This window comes from Euprymna scolopes, chromosome 24 (genome assembly GCF_053919585.1).
Source record: "Euprymna scolopes isolate OS-2025 chromosome 24, ASM5391958v1, whole genome shotgun sequence".
NCBI classification, from domain to species: domain Eukaryota; kingdom Metazoa; phylum Mollusca; class Cephalopoda; order Sepiida; family Sepiolidae; genus Euprymna; species Euprymna scolopes.
In genome coordinates, this window is record NC_136505.1 from 62229859 (window position 1) to 62244262 (window position 14404).

General features: G+C 34.7%; 1 protein-coding gene across 5 annotated transcripts in view; it reads right to left on the minus strand.

Annotated features, from left to right (window-relative positions):
- Positions 1–14404, minus strand: part of LOC145246744 (F-box/LRR-repeat protein 2-like) — a 423804-nt gene that overhangs the window by 173600 nt on the left and 235800 nt on the right. Inside the window, exon 1 of one of the 5 annotated variants that reach the window (XM_080108505.1) lies at positions 6797–7038. The exons of the other annotated variants lie outside the window; for them this stretch is intronic. Coding sequence (XP_079964631.1) covers positions 6797–6910 — 114 coding nt within the window. The 5' untranslated portion in view covers positions 6911–7038. Of the gene's footprint in view, positions 1–6796; positions 7039–14404 lie in introns of those variants that run through there. 5 annotated transcript variants of the gene reach the window in all.

Genomic DNA, 14404 nt, shown 5'->3' on the forward strand with positions numbered 1-14404 from the left:
CGTATACCACTTTTGTGGCTTCAAAGAATCGTCTGGTGTCCCCAGAGTCAGCAAACTGTTGGATCTCCTGAGCCTTCTTCATCCACCAGAGGTTCTTCAGCTTCCTGACTGTCATGGGCAGCTCTTTTAACCTTGCAATTGATGTTATTCTGCCAGGTGATAAAAGTTTGCCTCTTGATGTCTATAAGCTGTTGGATTTCCGTATCGGTATCATGGTATATAAAGCTGTCTTGCTGCCCACTCTTCTCTATGGATCGAGACCTGGACCACATACAGGAGGCACATAAAAACCCTGGAGACGTACCACCAAAGATGCCTCCGAAAAATCCTCAGAATTAGTTGGAAGGACCGACGCACCAACTCCAGTGTCCTGAGTGAGGCTGACATTCCCACTATCACCGCTACTGTTGCTCAACGCCAGCTCAGATGGACTGGTCATGTTGTCCGAATGCCGGATCTCCGCCTCCCAAAACAGATTTTCTACTCTCAGCTTGTTGAGGGAAAGCGTGCCCAGGGTGGCCAAAAGATGAGGTATAAGGACAACATCAAAGCAAATCTAAAGCGGTTTCACATGGACCTTGAGACATGGGAGGACGTGGCTGGGAGCAGGTTGGCATAGAGGAGCGCTGTCCACGAAGGTACTGCGCTTTATAGTAGTGACCTAAAGCAAGCTGCTGAGGATAAACACAAGCACAGAAAGGACAGATTATCAACCAGACACACCCAACCCCATCCATCTGCCCAAATTGCACAAGACAAATTGGGTCTAGGATTGGGCTCTATGCTCATCTGAGGACCCACAGAAGCCACAACGGAGGACAGTCTTACTCTGACACGAGTGACCGCCAATGATGATGATGATATATATATATATAACCACTTTTGCTTTGTCTATACTACAAAATGCTCATTGTTTCTATAGTAGATAACTTCGGGGAAATATTTTTAAAATGCACCTTTACACCATTTCAAAATACTTTATATATATATATATATATATATATATATATATCCACCCTTCACTTAAAATTCACTAAAATTCAGGAAATCAGCCAATTTTAATTAAATTTTAGTATTTATTAATATCAAACCATTATTTTTTATTTTTCAAATTAGTGAAAATGTCTGATGTAAACAAAAACCACATTTGTTAAAGTTATAGTTTTATGTATTAAGAAAAAGAACCACAATTTTTTTTTTTTTTTAATGGAAATAAAGCATTGATGTTAATTTAAAACTTTTCAATATTCCACCAGAAACAGGAAAAAAAAAAAAAAACAACTAATGTCCATGTTAATGAAATAGTTATAGTCATTGCTAAGATCTCTTTCTGATTTATTAAGTTTTCTCCTAACCTGACATAAGAAAATTAATGGAACCGTTTCGAAGTTATCAAAAATAAATAAATAAATAACACTAGCAGCGTCAGCAAGATTAGCAGCAACAAAAGTGGCAGGGGAAGAAAGAACGAGTTTTGCAAAAAATAATCGGTACTAGTGCATTTATTAATCCGTGCCGAAATAATAACGCTATTATTTAAAAAGCCATTCTTAATATGGGGAGGGGAGGGTGTTTTGTACCTATTCTATACTTTAACCTTACAATTGAATAAAAAAAAACCCATAAAACTTTAAACTTGGAAATACGATTTAAAAAATAGCAGGGATCAGTAAGTGCACTAGCACCAAATAATCAATTCTGATTGGTTAGAAACCTAGAGTTTGATTAGTTATTGTAATCTAATTCAAACCAATCAAAACAGTTGCTGTGGGAGCCGGACACCTGCCAGATTTCTTCATATAAAACGCAAGGTGCATACTCGCCCAGAACAAGGAGAATTAAGAGCAACAACGTGTCCTAACGAACCTTTCTCAGTCACAACCACAGCTCTTAAGTGAACTACCAATTTGATCCTCGTTGCTAGGCCAAGGGGTCTCGACAACTAACATGATTTCCACACAGCAGTCACCATCTTCTTAAACAGAGCATCAAGCACATCCACTATTTCACCAACATCTACTATTGTCACTTCTGCCACGCCATGGTGTCAGCTGGAATAACTTCCTTCAATTAAATCTGTCATTGAACCGACAAACTTTATCCTTCAATATTATTCTCAAAACACAGCCACCACTGACGCTACTTTTTCAATAAGAAATTTAGGTGCTTATGGTATTTTTGGTACCGCACTATTTTTAAATGACTTTTTCTGGTTAAATTCAAGTTTCACAATATTTTTTATTATTAAATTATACAGTGGAAGCACACCCTCCCCCCTCTCCATGTTAAGAATGGCTTTCAAAATAACGTTATTTCAGCGCGGTACCAAAATTACATAAGTACCGAAATTTATTACTACCACCACCACCACCACGCCAGGACTCCCTGCCATTAAAGTGACAACCCTTTTACTCTTCCAGACTTATTCCTGAAATAAATGATTTTATATCAATCAGTTAAATGCCCATCTTGTCTTTCACGCCACCATACGCTTATTCGTAATATAAAAAAATGAAAAGTTAATTTTTCGAACTTACCATATTATCATTAAACTAAACACCGTTTCTTCAATTTCTCAAAAATATATATTTGTAATTTTAATAATTCTCACAAAAATTTCAAATGTAATATATTTTCCTTGTATACATGAACGAGTAAACGTCGGCGTAAGATTTTTTTTTTTTTTTACAATCTTGAAAATAAAATGAAAAAAAAAAAATTGATATTCAGGATCATTAAGAAAAAAAATGATATTTTTCTAACAATTCGTTTCGATAGGTAAAGATGGACAATATAAAAAAAAAAAAAAAAAAAGATTTGCATCCCACCCACTATATAATTATTAATAAATTGTTTTAGCTTATTTTTCAATTAAGATATCGTCTGTGTAATCAGTGATTTTAATTGACTTTTTTCACCCTAAATTGGTACTTATGCAGATTTTCAACCAAACGTATTTAAGCGTCAACTCTGCTTTGCCCGGAACATGACGTCAACCACTCGGGTTTGCCTGTAATCTGACGTAAGACGCTGATCAGCCAATCACAATGCGTGGCAACGAATGAACAGATGACTTTCGGATAAATATTAGAAGAGAAAAAAAAACAAGATGTTACACGGAGACTAACAGGACTATGAATTTATTAATGTTAGGCCAACAATGGCAGACGCCCGAACAATTTTTTTTTTTTTTTTTTTTTTTTTTGTCAAAATAAGGAATTATCGGATCCCCAAAATGGTGCTGGATGCATCATTGTAAAGAAAAGCTCTGTAAGCGACGAATGTGGATGGATCTGCACAAACCTTACAATTTTCTTTGACAGAAAAGAAAAATGCTTTAACAATTGAACCCTTTTGAAAAGCTTCTTGTAATTTTCTTGGAAAAAAACAAACATTTTAACAAAAGGTACTTGAAAAATAAAAACTAAAAAACTGCTTCTTTTAAAATCCTCTAAAATACCCACCCCACAAAACGATTGAAAACAAAAAATGCAAACAAAATGTTTATAGTAAATTCCCCCCTCCCTCTGCATAAAAATAATATTTGTCATGAAACATTGAATGAATAATGAAAAATTACGGTAGGTCGGGGGGGGGTTATTTTTCTACTAGTCTGAGTGCCCGGCGTTGCCCGGGTGTTTGGAGGTGTGTGTTGAGCAACAAAAAAAAAAAAAAAAAAAAAAAACAAAAAAACATGACGTCTTTCCTGTTGCATCCACCGCCAAACCGGAAGTGGCAAGGTTTCAAATTAAGGCTAATCAATCGAAAATAGGGAATGACTTTCGAAAATATCTGCGAAAAAAGTGACCCCTCCTTGTAAAAAAGTGCCGAGTTGAGGGTGAAGAAATTAATGTTTTTAGCTAATTTTTCGATATTTGTCGTCCAAAGGGTCGAGCTTCAAAACAATACGGATCTCGTGAAAATCCGTCACTTTGTCAAAAGTTTAAGGCATACATACATTTAAACAGACAAGTGAGATTTATATTATAGATGAAGATGATTTCCATTTACCTTACTATTTTTCTATTTCGTACTGTTGTTAAGATTAAATCATCAGCACAAATACCATTTCATTGATTATTACAAGTTTAAGAATAACTTCAGTCATGTAAAAAAAAAATGAATAAAAATTCTAAAGAAATAAACACGCCCTTGTTATAATACGATTATCTATATTAATTTTTATAATCTTCAAAATTATAGAATTAGGGTACTTTTCAATTTCTTTATAAATTGAAAAATAAAATTGAATTTTTGGCCTTCCATAGAAACTGTTTGTCGCCTTTTCGTTCATTTTGATTCAACGATAGTCAATTTCTGTTACTAAACTAGTGTAGGAGCCAAAACTCACTACAATCACAGGCAGAAGCTAATTCTTGCGACTCTATATTTGAAATCCATTTTCTCCCTGGCTTGTCCAATCACAAGCCAGCTCTCAATCACGTGACCGAGCACATGAAAGGTGAAATCTGAAACTCTTAACAGCCCCAGGCGAAGTCTACTGCCAGCTGGAGCCAATGAGAAAGACTTTAGAGTTTCAGATTTCGCCTTTTATGTACTCGGTCACATGATTGACAGCTGGCTTGTGATTGGACAAGTTAGGGAGAAAATGGATTTCAAATCTTGAGTCGCAAGAATTAGCTTCTGCCTGTTATTGTAGCGAGTTTCAGCTGCTACACCAGCTTTTGGTGGATGCTTACTTTCTAGAAAACTAATATTTCTTTCAAGTGAATTTTTACAATCAACTTTCAAATTTAGATGGATTTTCATAGAGATTAACTTTACGATATACTCTTTCAAATACAACCCAAGAGTAATTGGAAACTTAAAAAAAAATTATAAGCCGACTTTCAAAACAATAGGCTTTATCAGTTTTCACCATTAAATTACAGGTACCTGTAGGCATCCTTTCAGTATCTAATATTAGATACCCCCTGTGCTGAAAGTATAGTGTTAATATGTTCCCGGAACTTGTTCCAGTAATTATTCTTTCAGTAAACAAATTCAGGTGTTTACTGGAGTGAACGGCCAATTAAGTTGTTCTGATCTGCTCGCGCTATCAAAATAGTTTTTTGCTTTTGTTTATTGAACTTTTTGGTTATCCTAAGTTGTGTGTGTGTGTGTGTGTGTGTGTGTGTGTGTGTGTGTGTGTGTGTTTGTAACTTCCGGTTTCTGCTGACTTTTCTGCTTCACGATAAATGCTTTGAAAAATCCCTTTTGGTTAATGTTTACTAGTTTTAAAATATTCTGAAAAACAGCCAAGTTCGTTTACTTATTTTAAAACTGGTAAACATTAATCAGAAAGGACTTTTCAAGGTATCCATTGTGAAGAAGAACGGTCAACAGAAACGGGAAATTAAAAAAAAAATCTCTGAACTTGGAGATAACCAATTGTTTTTTAAAGATTCGATCTTATCAACCTGTATTATGTGTTCGATATTTCATTCCAATGTTAACTGTTGGACACCATTTCAGATACACGCCATATTAAAGCAGACCTTGTGTTGCATCAAATGCTCAATATTTATCACAAGATAATGTGACAAGCATTGGAAAGTGGGATTTGAAGAGCCAGTTTCTTTGAGGAAAAGCACTCTAATCTGCAAAAACTGTCTGGGTATCCTCGTCAGCATTTCCCAGTAGGGACATTTCAGGCAATCAGTTTGAAAATTGCTCCTTCGTAAATGAAGAAGGTAAAACCTGGGAGAGTGGACCGTCAAAAATTGTGCAGTACTAAAATTATACCTCAGTCAGAGAAAAAAAAAACAATTTAATAATGGAGTCGGGGGGGGGGACATTTCGCTCGTGAGCAAATAAATACCATCTGAAAATAGAAACTTTCATTAAGTGTTCTATTCATTAAAGTAGCATGACTACCCAAGTGTTTCCAGGAATTGAATAAGGATTCCTGTATATTCTGATCACCGCCCTGGTCCTTATATTTATTTTTAGTTTTAAAAATTAATTGGCAATAACTCTTGAACTATTTATAATCACTTCCGTTGATTGAAGTAAAGATCATTTCGACGCCTATTTAACAATAACCTGAAATAAATGACTAATACAGTTAATTTATTATTTAATTGGAATCCATTATTGAGATGAGTATTATTTATTAATTCTTTTTTTTTTATTACGAACTCTTATCGTCATCTTTTTTTGGGGGGAGGGGGGGTTGCTGTTTCACAACGTTTCGGCCAACTATTCCTCTGGCCTTCATCAGGTGGTAACCCTGACAGGATAGGAACTCTGAATCTCCTAACTGCATTCTCAGCAATCACTGTCATCCATAGTTGTTGTCATATCGCGTTTTTGGCCAAGTAAGCCTCTGGCCAGCTTTTGGGTAGGATTGAAACCGCTATCTTCAGACAATTCTCACCTAAGGAATAGTTGGCCGAAACGTCATGAAACAACATCTAAAAAGATGAGGATAATAGTCCGCAATAAATAAAATTAATAATACGGTTAATGTTTTCACCATTACTTGTTTGAGATCATACTAAATTATAACAGTTTGTAAAAGTATCTTTGGTAATTTCTGAGAACTAGACAAACGAAACGGACGACTTTCTTTTACATAAAAAGGTTATGCATAATAATGACAATATTGATGGCAGTTACAAAACTTTACTGGGAATCGGTTTTCGCAATGCAATTTTGAAGTTATAAAGTTTGAAATCAAAAATACTAACGTATTAAAAGCAGGTGTCCGAAAATAAAGTTTGTAGCAAATTTTAAGATTTTTTTCTTAACAGCTCTTTTTATCCATTTTGTATAACTTTGTATTTTTACTCACATATTTTGCCATATTTGCACAGACTCCAACTCCCAACGCAATAAATTTACTCCGATTTAATCCTTGAAAAATGAGGGACGATCTGCGAGCAGCAAACTGGTTACCCCAATACATGCAAAATCCCAAACAGTGTACATGTTTATATATTGATTAAAAAATGGATTTGGTTATCTCGTGTCCCTGTGTACACTGGAGGATGTCAGAAATAGATGACGTCATAAATGTTGAAGCAACAAAAGAGTGACGTCATCCTTTAAAATAACAATCAACTCAAAACCCAAATTGACTTCATAACCAGCATACGGTGGCTCTACGATACGTTTTTTTTTTGTTCCCCCCCCCCAGGTTACTATGTTTATCCGACCTTTGGTTACGGTATTTGCCCTACCTTACGGTATTATTTATAACGTTATTTGATACATGTATTAAATACTATACTGTATTTTGTTACTAATTTTTAATGCCGTATCCCGGAGTTCTACTGTACCTACCTATTCATGTTGAGATATACAAGCAGGCCACCTGACGTAACCCAGTCGTAAAATATAAATATATTTAATTTATGCAGATTTCACTTTTATTATTAGAGCCAATCCTGTTATTTTGTACCCAACAGATTTAAAGGAAAAAAAAAAAACGGAAAGAAACGGTGACACGTGCATGCAAGTTTATGCTTTTTTTCTAAACAGTTCACTTCATGTAAGTAAAAAGAATAATCGAGCTGAGGTCGAAAACAAAATCTAAAGCCAGCAAGTCAAGTACGATAACCATTAGGCCAGCTTGACAAGATCTTTAAAGTGCTTTCAAACCTACTTATTCTTAACATAAGGAAGCTGCTATGTGAACGATTCGTGCATGTACAGTCGTGAAACAGTTGACAAACAGATAAAAATCCGATGCCCCCTCCCCAAGTACCAGTTTTTCCATTTTTACCCCTTAGCAACCCTTTTTCCGGATGAACACAGATTAAAGTTTTCCAAATGTCTGAATACCCTATATGCCAAATTTCAAGTCTACAGATCAAAAATTCGTTGAGTATTTAGGTTGATAGTTGTCCTCACACACACTTTTAGATATAAAAATGGAGAAATCATGGATTTGGGAGAAAAAGAACGGCTTTTGTAATTCTTTAAGATCATTCGTATTTAACGATCTTTCAACTATTGTCATTCCATGTCAAACACCTCCACTCTAAATCGGTCGAACGCTTATTTATTATGAAGGTGGGTTTTTTTTAGTGTGGAATTTAACTATTCATAATACGAGAACGATTTTGTTTGATTTTTAAATTTTTGTCTGCATTTTGCTGCTTCTACGTTGTTTAAGATATTTGGGCCATTTTTTTTTTTTTTTTTTTTGACTTGTTCAAATTGTTTGGTATGCAGATTAATTGCTATCTGTCAGGTTTTGTTAATACTATTTTTTTATATCTCTAATTAAATTTGAACAGGAATTAGTCAGATCTTTCGAAAGCATTCTTTCGTAAGGTTAAAAATGAAAACTAGAAAACAGTAATGCTGCAAAAATAATGCTTTCAAAGGATGCGACTAATTCCTATTCAAACTTACTAACCACGTGATGCACATCAACATTTAACTGATATACAATTGTCAAGAAAATCTAGCGTTCAATATTCTCTTCTAGGTATTTAGAGATGTCAGTCAGTTTTTAGGGTTGGGATCATCCGATTTTAGGGATTTGTTCATGCCGGTTTGGGGTTATACTTTAGGGTGTTTTCATACACGAGGATATTTTTGCAATGAGCTGGATGCAGAGAAATATTTTCAGTGAAACGAGTTAAGGCATATATTCACAAAAGAGATCATTTATACTAGCGGGATCTGTGGAAATTCCACAGGGGACTCATTCATATGTAATATATTGATGTTGGCATTCTGTAGATGTCCAGTATAAATGGAGACGCTCTGATATTATTGTAGCTTTTTTGTTAAAACTGCAAAAGTATTTATCTAAGCTAGCACGAACGCTTGGCAAAGCCCTGTTGTAAAGTACGTTTAAATATATTTTAATTCTTGCAGATTTTGTATATATTATAGAATTAATGTTCTATCGATTTTTATATATTATAAAGTTACGATTTCAAAAATAAAAAAATATATCCATATATCTTGGGTGGATTAGCTTGAATCGAAACTGAAATAAAAACTTGTGAAAAAATATGTGTGTGTGTGTGTGTGTGTGTGTGTGTGTGTGTGTGTGTGTGTGTGTATATAACTTCCTTAGAGCCATAATCGAGACACAGGGACACAAAGGGACAGTATGGTTGGTGCACTAACCAAAATGTAGCAACAATACTCCATACACAGGTGAATGATAGCTTCCATCATTGGTTTAACATTCTTTTTACACACTGCATGCATTGGATACCTTTAAGAAATTAACTTCCATAGTGCTGTATATCTGGACAGGTTTTTATTTATCCCTCTTTACTTCAGGTCCATTTTTTTTTTTATCATTTTCTACTATCATTTCCTTGACCTTGCTAATGAACTGTTCTACATCTACTCACCCAAGAATTTTCATCCATTCTTTCAACGTGAACATACCATCTTCGGCACACGTCTTTTACTGTTCACAGTAAATCTTCCTGAGATCAGAACTAACTTTAAGACTTATTACACCTTCATTGTATCATTTTCATCATTTCTTGTCATGCAATACATGTCCTTAACCTTCACCAGCCAGGTTTTTTTCTTTCATACTAGCATACACAGGATTGATAGTTTCTTCCCTTGGAAGAAAGTGGTAAGGCTCTGCTGGTTAGTAATGGCAAAATTTCCTTAAACTTACTCTAACTCTTGCAATGACAGTAGCACCTGCTCCACCCTGTGCTCCAATAGTATCACAACTTGGACAAGCTCAATAGCTTTGCAATCCAAATACACTTTCTCCATATCAAGAGTTTTCATCCATTTCCATCGTCTTACATTTTTGACATACAAATTGATTATCCCCTCTTAGCCTACCAGTAATTCCACTAAATTTGTGTACTTAATATTTTCAGGTACCACAAAAAAATTGAATTGCACCCGACTCCCTTTCCACAAACTGACAGTAATGGAATGGGGACGTAAATGGATGGTAACATTTAATGCTAGTAAGACTAAACTGCTCTCCTTTAACAATTACAAGAAACCTCTCCAACCACCAATATCCATGACAAGTAACTCCCTACCTGAGAATTCTTCCTTCAAACTCTTTGGCTTTACATTCACAGGAAATATAAACTTGAACAAATATAGAGGACATTACGAAGGCTGCTGCAAAGAATGTGGGTTCCCTCTATTTTGCTAGAAAATTACTCATGCCTGAGAGTATCCTATACCTATACAAGGCCACCATGCATGGAGTATCGTTGTCAAATCTAGGCTGGTCCATCAACCACTAGTCTTTCCCTCTTAGATAGGGTCCAAAAAAGGGGTCTCCAATTTAATAGGTTCAACTTTGTCAACTAGACTCCAAGCCTTGTCCCATCACCGCAATGCTACATCCCTGTATCTATTTTACAAGTATTTTAATGGATGTGCTCTGATGAACTCATTACACTTGTCCCCCTCAACGTATATATCCCTGACAAACCCGCTTAGCAACAAAATTACACCCCTTCACTGTTGAGGTCCCTAAATGTCAGGAAGTTTTCTATTCTAATAGCTTCTTCCCTAAAACGGCTAGACTTTGGAATTCCCTTCCTGCTACCCAAACTGTACTGATATGCAGAAGTTCAAACACAATGTAAACCAACATCTTGATCTTTGTTAGATATGGTCCCAATTAGTAGCCCCTTACATCCAGGTGGCAACATGCCTTGTTTGGGGTGAAGGAGAGGAAAAAATTTTAAAAATATATATTTTTTTAAGTTGTGAAAAGTTTTGATATAAAGAATATTTAGAGAGAAATTATGGATTTTGGAGAAAAAGAATGGCTTTTATATTCCCCTGAGTTCATTTGTATTTAACGATCTTTCAACTATTGTCATCCCATGTCAAACTACTTTGCAGTCTTGGCAGTATCTTCTATATATTTATTTCACTTCGTGTTGTCCGAGAATGTCAGACCAAGGAATTTAAATTTGGAACTTTCAGGAAGGATGTTATCGACCATGACAATCAGTCGTTAAAAAGGTTTGTTATAGTGGTTAACGAAAAGAGCGTCATCTTGGTAGCATTAATCGACTTTTGATCCGATTCTATTACAGATTGATAGCCATCTAAAAATCATTGCAGTGCTTGTGTAGACATTTAATTTATCCTCATCAGGAATAGAGCATTACGTCATCTGAAAATACTCATCTCATACAAGACTGCATCAGAGATGTAGTAGTTTATTAAGAGAAGGGGTGATATAAAACTATTGATTCGTTGGCGACTGTAACATTGATGTGGTGTTTGGATGAACAGCCACTGAGAACTACCTGAATCTTTCTTTTAGCCAAGAAAAAATCTGATTATATCAAATATATTCCATTTGAGTCGATTTTCCTGAGAAGACCTTCATGGCATACTTTGTCAAAGGCCTTTGAGATATCTGGTGTTATATCAGTTTATTAACCAGGGTACGGTACGTATGTTCAGAGATTATGAATTACAATATCTAAAGTAGGACAGGATGATCTAAAACCATACTGTTACATAGCATAGCAGTTACAATCAGTAAGAATTATGGTGTGGTTTGCTTGAAACATTGTTTAACCAATAAAAGGTGTTTTTACAATTGACAGTCTAGAATGAATATGTTCCTCCACTGACGATGAGCTATATACTTGAAAGGACCTATGGAATAAATACCATCCACAGTTGGAAAAAAAAAAACAACAAAAAAAAATATTCAGGTAAATAAATAAAAAAAAAGTATTGAATTTATTTATCTGCTCATAACGGCTGTACATCCCTGCATTGTAAGCCTTCGAAAAACACCTTTTAGTTACAATCAGTGTTGAAGATTTGAGTGTGGAATTTATTGTCAACTTTGCTTTACAGTTGGATGAAACACTATGAACTGAATGGAATAACAAGCACTCCAAATTACCATGAAAGTATGTTAACAACTTTCTAATGCGGCCTAAGTCTCGAATTTAAGGGTATCTTTTAACACCTAAATGTGGTAGACTCCATTTTGTGACACCAAAATATTTCTGGGTAGTGAATGACCACAACTTATCTGGAACTATATTAAAATCTAAACCATTTGATTTACATATTCTAATGTCAGAGCGCTGTGGCCGATTTTATTACCCAGGCTTAAAATCAACTACAAATGTTGGAGATGTATACAGTAGCGTCCAAAACTAAGGGACAAAATTTTAAAACCTAATATTTGTTAAAAAAAACTCTGAAAAGCTGAACTTTGACAACTGGTAGTCGTTATCATCCATAATAACATGCTAAAATTTGAATCATTTGCAAAGGATAGAAAAAGAATTATAACTATTTATTTTCAAAATAGGAACGTCCAAAAGTAAGGGATGATAACGACTACCAGTTGTCAAAATTTCAGCTTTTCACAGTTATTTCTAACAAATATTAGGTTTTAAAATTTTGTCCCTTAATTTTGGACCCTACTGTGTGGGAGGGGGGGAGAAATATGCTTATTCAATCGTATTTCACCCGTTATGCAAACCCTTTTATTTATGAAGATCGATGTATGCTAAATATAACTACAGAGCATATACAAATGACAGTCTATATTCCAAATTTTAAGATGTTCATCTTACCGTTTATTTTTTTCAACCACTTAAAATGTTCGATTCTTGACAGCATCTGTGTTTCGTATTTTCTGCCATCTTTTCAAGATGGTGTAAACAGAAAACACAATGCAACTACTCTTCAGATTTTTTCAGATTCATGCTCAAATTTTTTTTTTTTAACGTTTCATCCATTTGTTGACAGTACTTCACTGCCATAATGGTTTTGCTTGCATTCAAAAACTAATAGATGCGACCGATCACAGACCACCAAATCGTCAGCATGACCTTTTGATGCAATTGGCTTCGGGAAGTGTCGTAGAAGTTTATCGACGTCTAATCACAGAGACGGGCATCACCGATTGTTGTAAAGAACCCACTTTTCATCGCAAGTTACAACCCGATCGAGAAACAGGTCATACTTCTTGCACAAAAGGGAAGATGACACTTCATAATGGCATTTTTTTTTGGTTATCATTCAATTCGTGAGGCACCCATTTATCAAGGGTTTTTTTTTTTTGTCTTTCCAGTCTCTCAAGTGGTTGTAAATCGTTGTATACGTTATGTCTAATTTAGAAGCAAGTTCTCAAACAGTTGTGCATGGATTGACTTCGACTAAGGCTCTTAATTGATCATTGTCAACATCCGATGGCTAACCACTGCACTCAAGACTCATTACCGACATGATATTTCTTAAACCACCATTGTGCTGTGTGCTCAGTAGTGGTTCCTGGGCCAAATGCTTTGTTGATATTGCGAGCTGTTCAGCAGCTTTTTGGCCTAGCTTGAATTGCAATAAAAAATTGTGCAAATTTACTCTTTTTTATTTCCATCTTTTATTCAACGTTCTGAAAAGACAAATTTTAAAACGATTGTAATTTCAACGATTAGATAGAGTAAAAAATGCTCCTTAAAATGATATAAAGTAAATAATTACGAAAACTTATTTGAAAATACATCATTTGAAATCAAAATTGAAAATTCCGCAAGAACTTTCTTAACCTAATAAAACACAATACCAAATAATGAAAAACTAAAATGGTACTATTTAACCTATTTTCTGGTGTAAGCTGGTGGTAATGGAAGCAAATTTCAGCATGCAAACGAAATTACTGACTATATATATGACTATTTTTTTGGAGCATCAAGCAAGTAAAAAAAGTGAAGAGATTACTAACAGACAAAACGCATATTTTCCAAAAACATACTTTAATTCTTGGTAGAAAACGTAACCATAACAGAATTCGGTACTTATGCAGAATACAGACCATGATGAAATGTTATTTATAAATCCATGGAGGAGCGGGAGAGGTTTTGTTTTGTTTTGAGCTACTTTCTACTTTCACCTAATAATTTCAGAAAAGGTACTGTAAAACTTGAAAATTCTACCCAAAAAATAACATGGTCCATATTTCACTTAAGTGCCTAGAATTTTATATATAGCTTGTATTAACTGATGAAAAAGAGGGAAAACTGACTAATATTATATATGCAAGTCAAAGTTTCCATTTATAAAGGCTTAAAGTCACTAGGGGATAATGGAAAAGTTTCTGTTTCAGCAAATGTAACTTCCGGCCTTCAGGTACATCTTATAAAAATGGCTGGATTACACTTTCTTACAAAATTGTCTATTTTCGTACTTAATCATTACTAAAATTTGATTAAGATAGGTTCCAATTTGATGGGAGTATTTTCTAACATGGTTCATTTTGACATTTTGTTCAGGTTCTAAGTTCAACTAGAACATTCTACATTTAAAAAGATGTATCAGAAGAAAGTTAACGGTCATACTGGCCAAAACGTTTTAAATATAACCAAGATAAGGACAATAGTTCGATATAGCCAAATTGTATGACTTATCAATCCTCATCAAAATTCTGAAACAAAGAAATTCTCATATTTTGTTT